Here is a 17,341-nt window from a genome sequence, read left to right as displayed (position 1 = left end):
TTTCCCTAGTTTTCGATTCATAACAACACCGCTGAAAACATCGACATATTATATAGACTACGCTTAGGCCAGTAGAATACGGCCAGCTGGAGGGAAGAGATAGCCACTGGTGACGATCAGCCTCTGTCTCTTTCTATTCAGGACCCTAGCAATATGATAGAGAGAGAAAGCAATTGATCTCCACCTCGTTCCCTCTGTCTAAGTCTAGCGGACACTTTTCGAAGGCCTTCATGTTGGGATTGCATAGCGGCAGTATATATCAGTGAGCAGCAGTTCCCGGAAACTCCAGTTGTTAGCCACTGGAATCCGTTGATGGAAACGCAGCTAGACACACAGTCAGTAGTTTTGGGTCACCAAATACCGATTACACATTGAAAGGCGGTGGGCAACTCGGTTCAATCGCTTACTGATAAACCCGGATATACCGGGATTAATTCCATAATTATTAATAAAAAATTAATAATTATACTTGCTTACCTTCTAGTCTTATAGACCGGATGAGATGTTCCTCTATCGAGATGATGGAGCAGGATTTCACGTATAATTAGTTATAAGTTAGGATGGAGAAATTGCTGGATGTTCAGTCAGAACTATGTTCTAAACAAAATGAAGTATTTAGTTGCGCGGCAAAGAATACTAGTTGAGAATTGCTATAACATCTTTTGAACACATAGCGTAATATGCAAATGCACAGTGCCGAAAGACTAGGGGAAGTCAATTAAGTCTACCGATCAGACCTGAGGCACGAGCCAAAAGTAACATTTTATGACATTGAAGTTTTATAACTGGTAACAAAGACATTTTGAATGCAAGAGAGCAAAAAGATTATGCCACGAAACTGCATTGAGAACAAGATGTCCAGTCTGGGGATACGAGCCGAGAGCGCGACTTGACGGTCGGTACCCGAGATCAGTGATTTGTTGGCTGAGGATATATATCAACGGTTCATTTAGTGTTGCGTTAGTCTTATTTTGTAGCGTAGGATTTCTCAAGATCGCTGGGCCTCAGCTGTTTGAATTTTAGAATATTCTTACGAGTTTACGGAGGTGTAATTGAATATTTGTATGTTTTATCAAGTAACTGTAAATACAATGACTTATCTATGGGATAAAATTGTTGCCTAATCAATATTCCAAAATTGCATTATTGCAATTTTTACAATGGTAGTTTAGTTACAATTCTCATGACAATCATTATTGCTATCTGGATAAAAGAGTTACGTGTTAAATATTGAATGATCATTCTTCTCGGATTTATTCGTGTGTGTACACGGATTTGCAATAATAATAATACTTCTTTATTAATCACAATTATATGTGCAATATAAGGGAGGAAGAATGGTATATAGCATAGGTTGGCAGTGGCAGTAGAAACACCCGCATCGGCACGAGAGACAAGGAAACTGCCGAAAACTTTGTCCAGCCTCCATGAAGGAACCCGAACCCGAATCCAAAGTACTGACCAGCCACCCAGCGCCTGAACGACGTGACCTGTCTTACATTCTTACAGAGTTGCCGTTCCGGATCTAATTGACAGGCTGGGGATATGAACGCAAGTCCCTCCGCTCCGTAGCTCGAGTGTTAGCACAGCCACTACGGTCGGAATAGTTCTTTTTTACAATCAGTATTACTCGTTCGAATTATTGGCCTTAGGAGATTTCTGAAGATCATTTCAGTGAGTTGGTTACTGGCTATACAGCGTTGCCACGTATGCGATTTAAGTTACCTCTTTGGGTATTTTACCGGCGTTGTAAAAACTTGATGAACAGGGTTTAACGTTATTATAATGATGTATTCATGATTGTACTTGTTCTATACTTTTATCCCATTATTGTGGTATCGCTTTGGTAGATGAGACTCCTAATTTTTAGAGAAACTGAGCATTTACATCGCACAGTCTATCTGTGAAATTCTCTATTGCCAACGTAATCGATTAGGGAGAACAATTGGCTGCGCAGAATCAATTTCCCACGGCCGACCCACTCGCAGCCATGTTTCGTCACAATCGTGATTAAGGCGGGTAAACTAGGTATTTTCAGTTTACCTTCTAAATCGTTCGCAATTACAAACGTAAATTTAAAGCTTGAACCGTACAGAACGACGTTTCTGGAGAATCCTAAGCAGACGTTATCTGGCTCAAGAATTATTCTAAAATGACTGGGTGTTGTGTGCCTGAATGTCATAATTCTACTAGAAAAAATTATTTCCTGAAAGTTCTACCTCGTGATCCCATACGACGAACGAATTGGGTGAAAAATATTGGACTCGTTAATTTGATGCGAAAAGAGCGCACGTACTTGTGTGAAGTAAGTCGATTACCAGATATGCGATAATATCTTTGACAATGAATGCTGCTAAAGTAATTCTACTTCACTCATGGGATTTTGAACCATACATGTGGGAAAAACTCAGAGTGGATGATAAGAGAATTTTTGAGGTCCGATGTAGTGCCCACAATTTTTTGGTTACGCATGCGCTAGCAAAAGATTGAAAATAAAATATCAACTAAGAATGTGTTCTTCAAGCTATACTGAGTAACTTGTCCTTTACTCAATGCACACGCTTTTACTTCCAAGACAACTGATGGTGTACAAATCTGCAAACATGAAAACAATTCCGAAGGCAACAAGTCAGTGTTAAATACTGTAAACTGGACTATGTCACTCACAATTGAAGTGCATAGAAACGAACTGGTAAATGTAATGAAACTGACGAAAGTATATTCTTGAATTGAGTCTGAATTTCATTTTCTATACTAAACAATATCCTATAATTTCAGCGTCAAGGTGAAGTAGAAATCATATCAGAAAGTGATAAAGATATTGAGCAACAAAACTTAATTGATAATGAAGCATTGAAACTTGAAGAATATGGTGAGTCATTGAATAAGAGTCAAAGAAAAGAAAAATTACCACAGACCAATAAAGTCATTATAAATACAGATCCTAAGGAAGAGTTGTCTCGATTGAAGCAACTGGTATTTAAAAAAACGCACATGGTTAATATTTACAAGAAAAAACTGAAAAGTACTAGGCGTGATCTTGGATATGTTGATAATGCACCAAATGATAGGTACAAAGCTGCATTGCAAAGTATATTTAACAGTGATCAAATCTAATATTTAGTAACAACTCAAACAAAAAACACGCAAATTAAATGTTGGTCAAATGTCACGATTAAGAATGCCTTATAATTAAAATTCGCTTGTGGAACGAGCGGATATCAAAAACTTTTACGACGAGAGTTTCCACTCCCATCTTTCTGAAACCTGAGAGAAAGGATGGAAGGCTTCATTCCCTGACGGAATATTAGACCAAATATTAGAGATTTTACAAAGCAGGTTCAGAGAATTCAGAGTTGAGGTGGACAACCAACGCGACCAATTAGATGAATTGAACAATAATGAATAAAGACGAATGATTTGATTTGTCTACACCAATATTCTAAACATCGTTCTTTTACATTATAAGAAAAAAAGTCTGAGAAATTATTTTTGTTTATTTCAATTGCCTTAAAGAATAAATAAAAAAGTATATAATCGTGACACGTTTCTTTAGATTACCGCAACGTACAGTTTCTTATTGGAATAAAACATGCTTAATTCGGCAACCTAAAGAAACGGGATCCATAATTCTGTTAATCGTTCCGTTTCCATTCTTTTTCAGTTGTTGGCTTATGTACAGTAATTTATGCTAGAATACAACGCTTATCCTTTGCGACTTTTCTGCTTTCTTTCGTAAGTACCTCTGGAGTACAGGTATAAAAAATAGCATGAGGCCACTAATCGCAATCATCGACCCAGCAACCCAAAAGCCTGGATCATAGCTTCCCAATCCATCATGCAGCCACCCTGAAAATAAATATAAGAGAATGAGAATTCAGATAGAGATGAATATCCAGTGGCCGAGTGTAAAATCAAGGGAAACTAATTTTTACCAGCAATTGGTGGACCCAGCAGAGATGCAAGTCCTTGAAAAAGTAAAAGAAGTCCAAAGGCATTTGTCAGGCGATCCAAGCCCAGTAAATCTACTAGAATCACAGATGTAAGACCAACGTATGCTCCAGCCGTAACTCCGAACACAACCGAGTAGAAAGCAAACGCAGTAAAAGTCGTGCAAAGAGAACTGAATCCAGTAGCTTGAATAGAATAAAGAAAAACATTGAATAAGGTTCGACAGATCTGGTATAGTCTTAGGCGCTATTCAAATGCATTTTGCAAACAATTAAATTCTAAATAGAATATACGTAGTGCAGCGTTATTATTTTAGTCGAGTTTTGAAAGTCTTTCATCAATGACATTATACCTTTCAGGAACTTGTCGATAATTTTGCGATGTTCAGAACCGTTCACTGTTTGTCAGAAAATTTTTAATCGATGAACAGGCTGTACTGTTGGAATAAAAAGTAAGGAGGAGAGAATATAATCGTTCAACAAATCTCCAACAGTAGTTATATGCGGCCATGATGCTGATAAATGATACGAATGAAATAATAGTCCCACTGTGTGATAGTAATTATTCTAAGCAAATTCGAATAGTATAAGCTAAAGTATCAACTATTTCAGAAAAGATTTTACAAATAAAATGTTCAAAATGATTAATCATCATCATGAAAAGGGAAGAGTCTGTGTAAACTCGGAAAAACGTAATCGCTTCTGTAGAGAAAGCAATGAGGAGGAAAAGGTATAGGTTTCGATTTATTTCCAGTAAAACCGGCAGTTCAAATTATACCGAACATGGCAATTTTTCATGCCCATAATTTGATTGTAAAATCTGACAGACTGACATTTTTCGAAAAATCTGTCTTTCGGATTATGAAGGCTCCGACACGTAAGGATTGTTTGAAATCAGAAAAAGTGATTTTCAACGGAAACCAATACTTTTCTTATATCACCAAAGGTAATGAAAAGTAAATGGACAAAGTTTTTCCATCCTATAATATTTTGAACTACGAATGAAATTTGGCGCTCACAATCCACCTCATGCCGTTACACTTGGTTCATGCGTGTAATATAGAACTGGAAGCGTGAAAGAGACCAGTTTGCAAAAACTTAAATTCTTATTACTTACCGATACCGCAGATAGTGAGACATGAGTTGTAGACTATAAGACGGTTGATCCAGGTTTTGTCGGATATGTAACCGAGAATAATACGGCCCAAAGTGTTTGCTATCCCAATAATGCCCAGTAACCAGCTAGCGTCTTCCGCGGGGATTCCTCGCTCCTCAGCTTGAGCCTAGGGATTAGTTTTGATAATTGCAATGAGCTATCTGATATGTCAAAAAAACAGCCAATTATTTTAAACAAGTTTGACAAATAAAAGATACAAAAATATTCGTGTAAGTTGTTTTGATTTCGTTTTGTCTCATTCACTTAATCGAAAAGTTGCAAGAAAAGTACTTGAAAAAGTAAATACGACTGTTTTCGACTTATACATTTTTTGTCACCAGATAGCGTTTAAACAAATATTTGATGATGAAGATACATAATTCCACCACTTTATTTACTCACCGCTAAATACACGTAGGGAACATTAAACCCAATACTGGTGCAGAAGTTGGAAAGTGTGAACAGTACAAATACAGGATCCTTCAATAGTGAGAATTCCAACATCTCACAAAATATGTCTACATTCTCTTCAGCGTTTGAAGGACTTTCATAGTTATCGGAATGTTTTGTATTCCCATTCGGTAAGCTGCGCAACGACGAGTGCATTCTCACATTTTCAACACTGTTCTCCAGAGATCCGCTGTATGCGTGAGCAAGTAGAAAAAAAAGTGAAACAGAAATTTAAAACACGAAAATAATTGAGACTTGTAATATTTTGCCTCAACTCCTTGCGTAATGGAATTTTTCTTTCGACTCAAGACAGCAATTCGTATGGGAGAATTTTTTCTGAAAAACTCGGCAATTCCTGAATTTCTTCAGAGAAAAATTAGTAAAAATCACACACTTGCGTAAAATTTTATTTAAAATCAAAAACGTTGAATCTATACGTCCTCAGTTTCTTTTGCGAATCGTGAAATAAGTTTGAGCAACCGTAGACGGAAAACCAGGGAACCATTCAAATATTAGCTTACGCTAAAACAGGGGTAGGCCACTCAGTGGGACGTCGTCAAATGTTACCCTACAGCAGTAAGCACTCCAAGTAAGCGTTAGTTGACATAGAAAATTCAAAGTGCGCGCTCAAAGCAAATACATCGCCAGCTTAAGAATAATAAAAAAATTTCCATAAAAGGCGGTGTCGATAATGCAAGCATTGCTTGATGATAATATCTTAGCAAATTAAAGGTTTCTTGTGTATTAATAATTAATAATAGTTAATATTTAATAAAGTAGGAATTTCTACCATTCCCAGGCAACGAATCGATATGCCAATAAACTTTTCAAAAAAGCGTTAGCTAACGTTAAAAAAAAAAGAAACTAGTAAGCAAAACAAGCAACTGTTACCAATCGTTATCATTAGCGGTGAGATACAAAAATTTGCAACAACCGCGTCAGCTAATACTTGAATGACCGCTAGTGAGAATTTCTCATGCGTATTAGTTAATCAAACTTACTAATAACTCCGCATTCTCATTTCAGTATTGTCAGATACGTACGATTTAGCTCGAACGTTATCTAAACTTCCTTGGTAAAATATGTCCCGCCGATTCATTATCGAGCTACCGTATGATCGGGTCATGGTTTGGGTGTGATGGCCAAGACTTTTTGTCAACAGAATCGGCTGGCTCAATGCTGCACGCAAATTATTACCAACATCGTCTTCCATTTTAACCGCGGTGTACTTTACTTGACGTTCGTTACTCTTGTTCCGATCTTTGCCACCAGTCGCTTGTAACGCTTTCTGTTCATTTTCACCAGCGACTTTGACGATAGATCCATTCTCTTTGAAATGTAAACTCTGCAAATTAAATTGTAGTTCATGATGTATAAACCAGAGTGTTTGACCAGAACTTTTTTCTTTCGTGGTTTCATTTCGACCGACCTGCAGTGGAATATCCTTCTTTGGTGCTTCCAGTGGCCTAATAAGCACACCGAGTATTATACAGTTTAAAACCAATGCTGATATAATTAACGTCGCGCCACGCCATCCGTATGTTGTTATCAAAAGTCCTGTCAAAGGCGCGAACACGAGAGTACCCAAACCGGAACCACACACCGCTATTCCTGTTGCCAGGGAACGATACTTTTCGAAGTAACAGGTCACGCTGACAATGGCTGGTAAGTATATCAGCCCGAAGCCGATACCTGCGTAAATAAAAATCACCTGTTCATCGGCCCGCTCCGTATAACATAAACTAGCAGGGACCCTGATGAAAAAAATTCTCAGATCTCCGTTATGTTTAATTAAAAATTTCTCAAAAATATACCATATTTTCAGACAGTGCTGAAAAAGTTTCAATTATTCAGTTTATACTTGAGAGATTTGAAAAAATTCTGATACCTTTCCGTAAAAAACTCATATTATTTTGGTAGATTTTCTATTAAAAATATAAATAACTCGAAATTTTTGGTTTTCTCATTATTCCTGCGCCAGTTAAGAAAGGGAAGAAAATTTGTGTCAGTAAATCCTTGCCCTTCGCAGCCTCTGACATGAGGAATTCAATTTATTACTTGCCTGTGCCAATTCCTATTGTAAAATATAACGTCAAGATATTTTGAGCGAAAACGCTAGCCAGTAGAGAAGTGCTGGCAAGTATGGTTCCAGCGATAGTAACTGTCCTGCATCCGTATTTGTTTACGAAAGAGCTGGATATGGGTCCTGAAATAATTTAAAAAATAGTGTTTGATCGCACTAAAGGAACGTTGAGTTTTATATAATAACAATAATATATATGCCAGTGCATTACCTGAACAATACGTGATGCCGACGAGGAGCGACGCGATCCAAGACGTCTTGCCTTTTCCTTCCTCGAAGTAATCGAGAAATGCGATGTAAAATAATCCAAAGGAATACGTAACTCCGTCAGCTGTAAATTAAAATACGGTTACCTGTTTTTGTGGTGAAATTACTTTGTTGTTAAAACACATTTTACGGATGGACACGACTGTGGTTCGACAATACGGAAAACAGACTATTCCTTTTTCCTTCTTTTGTTACCAATATCGCGCTGCTCGATTAGGTCAAATTTTCACAACATCTAGGCAGAAAGTATAATTGTAACAAGTATTTGATTTTCACTTCCGCCAGATAGCGTCTTCGAAACTTGAGGATCTGAATTTATTACGTCATAAGTCAGGAATTAAAAAATCTTAGACTATAACTAGCACACGTCAGTCTGGAGTAAAAGATTGTTTGGTTTATCAAGATAATGGTAACAGGCAAAAAGGGACGAATAATTTGTAGCTATATGATTTCGTCAACACAATACAAAATAATATTGTAATAAAATAACATTTTTCGTAGATTTCTGTAAAGAAAGTTCTCTAAAGTACCTGTAGAAATTTATTTCGTTATACATTAGCAATAATCACCGATATGTAATTGAATAATGGTACGAGTGTAAATAGTTAATATGTGTCGAAAGATCATGATGCATGTGCGTGCACAAAGTTTAATCAAATGTATCGTAGTGTTTGAAATGTTTGAAATGAGCAGATTGCATTTACAGCATTATAATGCACTTTACTACATGAAATTTAGGAACAACGATAAATAAGTTTCGATTCGTGTCTGTTATCTAGAAATAATCGCTTGTTAAGCTTATGCCTCCAAACTTGTTTCTGTATTGTTTTTTTCATAGTAAGCAATATTTTTTTTGCCAAAAACGATTTTTCACACGAAGTGAAATGATTCGCGTAATTTGTAATTGAGAATTTCCGAAAAAATAGCAAAAAAAAAAAATGTCTACTTGAAATTATAACGCTAGATTTGGGGGGGTTTACAAAAAGGTTTTCAATTCAAAGCGAGGCAAAGCACACAGTTTCCATATTAATTAACAAGGTGTGGTGAATGTTGTTATACAACTCGTTTGTCATTTGAACAATAATAATTTCGGAAGCAAATTAGCTAAGCGACTCCATCAAGCGATTAAAACGAAAGACGGTGATCTGTTTTATCATACACTCATGATTTATTGGCGATCGTTTGTTACTCTGACTGCTTGATTAAGCCTGGCAGCCGGCACAAAGAGAATGTTATCGATCTTATTTCTAGACAACCGATCGGTTCATCCACGAGACTTTGTAATCACGCTGCAGCCGCCTGCGGGATAAGAATCTAAATTTATCCGATACGCTTACAGCGCACCTCGGTACTTGGCAAATTATTTATTTGAATGCCGTATCAAATTATCGACGGTTGAGCGCGAGATCAGCAAAGGCGCAGGTTTCTTTCTACGCCAAAACAAAAATTCGCGTTTTGTTACGATGTAGAAAATACTCGAAAAAATGCAGGATTTACTGTGCGCGATAAAATTCATCGCTCTAATAGTAGCTCGATTATCGCCATGAAATCGTACGTACGGTAATTTTAAGCCAGCCTGCAAGGAATGGTCATTTCTCACAATAAGTTGCAAAGAATGCTTTGTCTAATAACTCGATTTTCCGAGTTATGCGTAATCTCGCTATTGTCTATATGCATAAATACAAGTATCGATAGGACCATTCCAAAGTATGAAGCATCGGTAAATATTATCGTAAATCGAAGCGAGAATTGTGTGAACAATAGAAGGAAAAATGCTTCAAACCTTAGACTTTGAATGTTGATAATCAACTCGTAAAAGATTCTAACGTCTGAAATCATTCGGGCCAGTCGAACAACAAGTTTGTCATGAAACTCAAAGGAAAGTAACCATGCTACAATAACTGGTCATACTTAGATAATCGTAAAAACGATTTCTTGGTCCGTATTTTCATCTGTACAACTCAATTTTACGATTTTAGAGTCCAGTAGCTTCCTATGCCTTGATATTTTGACAATTAGTCTGAAACAATGGATCAGATGATCGTCTGTTGCGATGCCATGTTGATCTAACCACGCCTATGCTAAAAATCCAAATACAAGAGATGAAAATACTACAGAAGCTACGTGCCGACTTCTTTACACGTCTGTTATCGCGACTATTTCAAGTTTGATGCCTTGAAATACACGCTGCTCGAGTGGAACGAGATTAAAATTCGCTCGATAAGCCGTAATCCTGATCTTTAAGTGCATTACAGTAAATCCCGCACGCATTGACACAGCAAAAAGTAGTACTAGAGAAAAATTTGGCCAAGGGTCTAAGAGGAAAAACATCGTTTGAATGCTGGTGAAAAGAAGTTGATCTGCGAATTTGGAGAACCATAAGAAAACTGAAAATGATAACAGAAATTGATTGATAAACATATAGAGGTAAATTGAGAATCTCCTGAGAATCTGTATCCAGAGATGAAATTTTATTCCTGAAAATAAAAAAAAAGCAACGTGGTTTCTTTTATTTTATTATTGATATCTCGGTAGAGAACAACCGATGCTTCACCGATTTACGTAAAACGTGTTCGTGAACACGCGTAATACGTCATTGGATTGTATAAACAACGGACCACGAGTTGACTCATGATAAAAATATCAGCGGGTTACGCCCCTTAAACACCCGAGATAACACAATCGTCTCAAGACGTCTCAACAAGGTGTCAATTTTTGCACAGATGATCTAGCCAAAAACTGTCAAAAGGGCGTTAACTGGGGTGTAGAACCAAAGTGAATACAATTTTTTAAATCACAATGAAAAATGATTTGTAAACATTCCTATGTTACGAATGTGAACATTCAGAATAGTTGTCGAGGTGCACGCTGGGAAGCACATGTGGAGCCTTTTATTCAGTACGGTACTGGCAACAAGTGTGTGGACTCGTCGGCATTGACATAGTTGATTTACAAAGAAAAACTAGGTCACAGCATGGAAAAAAGTTTGATCCCAGCTAGCGAAATGACGGAAATTTGCCATGAATTAAACCTAGCGATTTACGAAAGATCTGTATTTATAGCCTGTCAATTCTCTATACTCGTAATTATATCATAATTCAAATATATAGATCAATGATTTTCCAATTGAACGATACAATTAGCTACTGAGTTTGTTTCTCATAATTGCCTCAGCAGTGCTGCTTATGATGAAAAAATTACCGGGTTGGTAAGAATACGACTTCTTAATTCACTCGCGAGAACTGTGCAGTCTCTGGCGGTGATTCGTGACCTATTAAGTTTAGCCGCGGAATTCGACTTTTCTTAGACAATTCTGTACATGGACACTACGCAGAGTTTAGCATATTTAGTTAGTGAGAAGTTATGTCAGGTTTGGCCTATTCATTCAACCCGACGCAGATTCTGTGAATGAAATAGACCAAAGAGAGCAAAAGTGACTGAAAAAGAAAAGAAACAAATGGAAAGAAATGTTTCTTACGTGTATAGAAATTAGTTTACATAACTGGCACTTATCGTTAATGCATGTGAGAAACGCAATCGGTGAAAGAACATAAATTATTATCCTATTGCACAAGCGTTTAAAACTGTTGGTGAATACCAAGAGATTCGACCGATTATTTCACAACTTAAGCGTAAAAAAAATAAAATGTGTAACTGCAAAAATTGAATTTCGGCTCGGTGTATATCACGAAGTTTCAGTTATGAAGCAAATATGTTATAAATGTATGTGATGAACAGTTATCTTTTTAGTCTTAATATCCGAGATACACTTTCGTTCTTATCCGCACAAAACACATTCGAAATGAATGGTCATGAATGATGCGTTATAAATAATTTTTTATCAAAAACACCTATTTCGTAACTATATGTATACAATAACGAAAGAGCACTAGTCGGTCGTCTCTTATTTACGTACAAGTTTGACGTGAGGTTCTTGCATAATTTGCACATCATCGTTTTGCAAGATACAGTGTATTCAGTGTCGGCTACCAATATAATTTTATCGAAATTTTAGCCAACTTTCATTTTGTTCAGGCACGTAAGGCGTACACGACCTAAAGGATAAGGTGAAAAACAAACGACTACAACGATAATAATAAAAATCAATGATATATACTTTGAAATTAATAATAATAATTATTATTATTATTATTATTATTATTATTATTATTATACCGGATAAACGTATCCGTTTACTAACAAATAATAATATGATTGTCATTTAAGAACATCAAAATTATTATTTAATTGAGTAATTAATTGAACGAAAGTGATTCATTAAAAAAGTTTTATCCAAAAGCAGACACAAAAATTCGCTAATATTAGACTTAATGTTGTTCTAATTTCACTTTTCGAAATTTCAGTTTCTTTCTTTCTTTTTTCGTTCGTTCATTTATTGGTATAAAAGGGAAAATTCAACTCACTGATGACGTGTATCATAAACGATGCAAATACGATGACCCATCCCCACCCGCCGTCCGGCGGTGTAATTGCTTCGTCCTCTTTGTCGATTTCTGATTTTCGGCAATTTTCCACTACCATGTTTTTTTTTATCCTGTTCTTTACCGGCTCGTGTGCCATTTTGCGATCGCCGTTTGTTATTTATTTATATTTATATTCGAACAGGAAAATATTTGTGTCAAAAAAAAAAAATAAATAAAACGAACAGCGACGTGAAGATAAAAAAATACACTTTAAAGTAGTTATTGAGATCCGAGAATAGATAAATAACAATAAAGACACTCACACGAATATAGTTTAAAAAATCACATAAAGTCCGATTACATCACAATTAACTATTCTTCCCTATTTATCGATAAAAATAAATAAAAATAAAATTTTCCGTTCACCTAAATATTTCCATTAAAAATATTGTCCCCATAGGTTATTCCGTTGGCCGATACAGGATCTCATTATAGTTGTTCTCGAAAGGGCAAAAACTTTGGATGAAATGATCGATGGACTGAAAATCAATACCGCATGAGGTTCTGTCCGCTTGGAATTTGTTAATGTAATACCGATTACAATGAATAAAACTAAGTAGTCAGCAGCAGCCACTTTCCAAGATAAGAAATCCACGCACTGTAGAGTATCAAGCAGAATTACGGTTCGTGTCCTAAGTGTGCAAAAAAATGTCCATAATCCCTTTGAAGCCAGAGTTCAAGGATCGGGATTCACCACTCAAGGTTAACACCAAACCGCACCATGTTCAAACTATTTTTCGTGAATTATTCGCATCGACATAGCTATAAGTACAATACTGTTACAACACTGCTTGTAGCCACAACCAGCACGTGGTTGTAGTGGCAAAATGTTGGACTACCCCGCACCGCACAAGCAGCCGCGGTGATTTGATACTGACTGACTGACTGACTGACTGACTCACTAACTGTTGGCAGTAGGGAAAAGGCTGCACATTGACGGCTTTGCTCCGAATTCTCTCTTTCTGTATCTGTACAGGCTGTAATCAGTATTTGCGAAACGCTCCGCGCGAGATCCTCTTCGGAGCAAACCCATCATCGACTTGCAGACTTGTACACAATAATGTGCTGAACCGCTTATTATGTTTGGCGTAAACATCGTTATCTTCGTAGTGCTCATTTTTTTTCTACAAGGAGAGGGGGGTCTTTGTTTATAATGGAAACATGTACCTCAGTTTATTCTATACACTTGAGGAAATAGAAATTGTGCATAATTGTTACAAGATTGCGAATACACTGTATCAAAAATATTATATACAACCTGTCCCTAAAATCTTGCATACAAATGATTTGTTTGCATACAGTATACATATTTGGCCATACCCGCGATTATGTTTACATCTAATCCTTGAGTGCTTTGTTATATCGAGGTTGTTGATCCGTTACAGTTTAACTCTTTTTACTCGGCATATTACGTCAAATACGTGTAAACCAGTTCAGCTGCTTAGAACGTATACCTATATATTTTTTTCACTTTCACCATTTTCTTCTCATCGCGTTCCAATTTATTCACCAACGTGCAGAGTTGTTGTGTTTCTGCATTGTCGAAAATTATCGGTATTTCCTTATCATATCGTTTCCCTGTTTAGAAGGGTTTTTCACTTGGATATACTTTTTAATTCCATGGTATATTTCGACTAGTTATGACTGATAAATTCGTTTTTGCGACAGATATCAATCAGAATTTTAAAAAGCCTACTTGCTCTGTCAGTAAAACGTTGTAAAAAGCAATTTTTTTCTGAATCTGCCCAATTTATAAATCGGTGAATGATTAAGAAAAAATTATACTACATGGCTGACAAGATCTATAATAATCCTGAAACTTACAACCCCGGTAATTGTCCCAAATAGAGCATCGTCTTGCGGTTGATTGATTTCCTACTAACGAGGAATGAGTTTTATCGTAATCTTTTTAGGTTACATTATCACAGCTAAAACAATCAACTGAACTAAATTTCATATTTTTTTGTCAAGTAGTAGCATATTATTGAAAAAAAATTTGAACGTTTTTTTCTTTTAGAAAATGATATTTTGAAATATTATAAAAAAAGCTGAGAAGATTAATTCCAATTGGAAATGTTGTTGACAGAATAAAAATGATTTATACAAAAATTAGCGTACAGTTGATGATTCGCTCTTTGATCAAATCCGCGACTGCATTAACGATCAGGGGCCGTGCCGATAAGTTAGCACGTTGCGTTTGTTCTTTTTCTGCTATAAAATGAACCATTTGAATCCGAAGATCAGAAGTTTCGGCCGAATTATATCAACGGGCCAAAAATAGAAATTAAGATATGTGACGTTCTGCGGTGAGATACGATACGTTTAATTAAATTAAAAAATTATGTACTTATAATTTCAGGAAGACCACTGGGAAAATCAACAAAAACACACGCATTGAATTATTATTGAAGAACAATGTATAGAGGAAAATTTGGACTGTTGATCGTGAAATTTACGGAGATGCCGAATAAGAGAGAAGAGAAATCCTTGCGCCGGTCACACGCGGCTTGCAGTGCTAAAAATAAGTGGCATAAATGCTTGGCATTTTACTTTGCAAGCAATTCCCCCTCCGCCCCGTTTCGCCGGCACTTGTTTCCTCTCTCTATGCTAATTATACGTGCGTATAATACCGCGAGTTTCCCATGTGCAATAAAATTTACAGATAGTAGTGACATCTACATAGCTTCGTAAAAATGCAAAGCAAACTAAGCGTTTGTGACCTGATAAAGCAGTAGACCTGTTGGATACTATACGGACGGATGAAACCGGAGGCCGCGATGAAAAAAATCGGAAAAACTCAAACGAGAATCGCCGCCGACTTCAATTCAACACCGATTACCGGAATTGTTAATTTTCAGTAAAACTTAATTGGCTGATAACTATTTTTGTAACACTTGTTTCGACTACAGCCACACACAAATTTCGTGGTGTTACAATGTTTCAGATATTCAGCTTCAATTCAGACCTCGGCATTAACGCAAATTTTCTTCTGATAATAGAATTATTTACTCAGAATCATTAGATTAGTTGATGATAGTAACAATGATATCGATAAATGTTTACGCCGAACATGATAAAATATTGAGCGGCACATTTTTGAGTTTGATACATATAAGGTATTAATGATCTAATTAACGATCGCGAAAAATAACCTCATTATTCTTCGAATGACAGTAAATAATTGAAGAACTTACGATGGTGATTTTCGATCATCGATCAACATTTGAAAATTATTCTAGATTGGCAAAAAACAGAAAATAAAACAGAAAGAAAAATAGAAACTAATAAAATCGATTCATCACCGAAACCAGACGTGACCGAAACACGATGTTAAAGTTCAGTGCAACATGACAAGAGGAACGAGGAACATGTTGTTTGTACTCCTACTTTAAAACTGACACGTGAACGCTTTGTTCAGAGAAGTTAAACACTGGCAGAGTCAACGTTGAGTCGTCGAACAAAGAGAGAACGAAAGGAATAAAGAAATGCGGCAAAGAATTGCAAGCGGAGAGAGAAGACATAGGCGGTTAGAATTTCGATTAGCGCAGTAATATGACTGGCTGTTTTGCAGAGATCTCAGATCTATATCCCGATTTACACGTTTCGTTGAAAATAAACTAGTAAACAACACACTGCTAGGTCGCTGGACATTTTGTCGCGCATTCTATTTCAGGGGCTCGAATGTTGAACCCGCATAACAGATTATGCAGTTCTAGGTTTAGTTTTTCTTTGCCAGAATCAGAAACAAATTCAATTCGATAACTTTTTCGTCCATACATTTCATCTGTTCAAACCTGATCACATCATGCACGATGCTTTATTAGAAAAAAATTTACTATCGAACATTATTAAAAGTACCTCGACAGCTTCTGAAGTTGAAATGCGCGCCATTTTTGTGACGTCACATTCCCAGTATGGCAAGGCATCACAATACAGGTTAGAATCATCGGCATGTGGCATGTATTTCTCATTCCCTCATACTATAATGTGTATGATACGCTCAGTAAAAAAGACAGAACGCATGTGCGGCCAATCTTAAGCTCTCTCAATTTCTTACGCCTGCAGGTAAAAAAAAGATAGACAATTGACACAGATTATAGATTTGTAGACATATGTAGACCGCGCGGTCTGTCTACCAAGCTCATACCAAGCTGAAGCCGTGATTACAAAGAGAGAGCCACGCTGGAACCGGACCTCTCATTCTAATCGGTGACTTGGTGGGGGAGACACATAGTTCATACAAATATACCTCTCCGCTTGCCTTATTGTTTTCCCCGTCTGGCAGCTGCTCCCCACTCCATTGATCGTGCAACAGAGAGGTCCGGCTCCAGCTGTGCTCTCTCTTTCTAACTACGGCTTCAACTCCGTGCACAGACTGGGCAGTTTATTTCTATGGCGCAGAAACGTTCTATCTACTAAACTCTATCTGTCTTCTTTTGTGGCGAACACAGTTTTTGTATTTACATTTTATAAAACATATAATTGACGGTTAGAATAATGGTGCGAGATTATATCAGGTATATCGGATAGTAACATCACGAAAATAATGGGCAAAATAACCAATTTCAACAGCTTCAGACTTTTGAATCTATAGCTGAACGTTTTACGCGTGAGATGTATAATATTTTGTCATCTGAGTTGTCGTTTGAGAAAATCCGAAGAAAAAAATATTGTAGCATCCTATATTAATATGTTGAATTATTATCAGAGGACTGTATCTGCGAAATACATGAACAAAACCGTGAAACGGGCTCATCGACCCCTATTCTATACGCAATTGAAGATAAAAACACCGCAATACATTTTCATTTGACGCAGATATAAAGAAATGGCATGCATTCTACGAAATCGCAACAGTAAAGTCGTGGGATGCATACCATTTCTTTATTTCTGTGTCAATTGAAAATGTTTTGGGGTCGATATTTGGAGGTATATACAACGCCGAAATCGA

The 17,341-nt window shown here is 36.6% G+C and overlaps 2 protein-coding genes across 8 annotated transcripts; one reads left to right on the top strand and one right to left on the bottom strand.

Moving 5' to 3' along the window:
* Positions 1–1,529: 1,529 nt before the first annotated feature.
* Positions 1,530–3,751, top strand: LOC124211380 (uncharacterized). Of its 3 annotated transcripts, XM_046610386.2 has the most exons (4): positions 1,530–2,305; positions 2,576–2,698; positions 2,779–2,872; positions 2,942–3,751. In XM_046610386.2, exons 1-4 carry the CDS (start codon positions 2,153–2,155, stop codon positions 3,115–3,117), a joined length of 546 nt encoding a protein of 181 aa, XP_046466342.1. In that variant the 5' UTR covers positions 1,530–2,152; the 3' UTR covers positions 3,118–3,751. The 3 variants fall into 3 exon arrangements, 2 of the variants coding, with proteins under 2 accessions (XP_046466342.1, XP_046466341.1); XR_006881443.2 differs by having other exon boundaries at positions 1,530–1,674; positions 2,525–2,698; positions 2,779–3,751; XM_046610385.2 differs by having other exon boundaries at positions 2,576–2,692; positions 2,779–3,751.
* LOC124211379 (Monocarboxylate transporter 1) lies at positions 3,478–15,948 on the bottom strand. 5 transcript variants are annotated; one of them, XM_046610381.2, is made up of 10 exons: positions 15,585–15,948; positions 12,331–12,869; positions 7,851–7,970; positions 7,619–7,762; positions 6,986–7,248; positions 6,558–6,901; positions 5,509–5,746; positions 5,068–5,233; positions 3,936–4,136; positions 3,478–3,849 (listed from the first exon to the last, which is right to left on the bottom strand). In XM_046610381.2, exons 2-10 carry the CDS (start codon positions 12,485–12,487, stop codon positions 3,692–3,694), a joined length of 1,791 nt encoding a protein of 596 aa, XP_046466337.1. In that variant the 5' UTR covers positions 12,488–12,869; positions 15,585–15,948; the 3' UTR covers positions 3,478–3,691. The 5 variants fall into 5 exon arrangements, with proteins under 5 accessions (XP_046466337.1, XP_046466339.1, XP_046466336.1 ...); XM_046610383.2 differs by lacking the exon at positions 12,331–12,869 and having other exon boundaries at positions 15,585–15,673; XM_046610380.2 differs by lacking the exon at positions 15,585–15,948 and having other exon boundaries at positions 12,331–13,438.
* Between the last annotated feature and the right edge of the window lie 1,393 nt (positions 15,949–17,341).

This window comes from Neodiprion pinetum, chromosome 2 (assembly GCF_021155775.2).
Source record: "Neodiprion pinetum isolate iyNeoPine1 chromosome 2, iyNeoPine1.2, whole genome shotgun sequence".
Taxonomy (NCBI): Eukaryota; Metazoa; Arthropoda; class Insecta; order Hymenoptera; family Diprionidae; genus Neodiprion; species Neodiprion pinetum.
The sequence above is the reverse complement of the archived record's forward strand: the minus strand, read 5'-3'. Positions and strand labels throughout refer to the sequence as shown.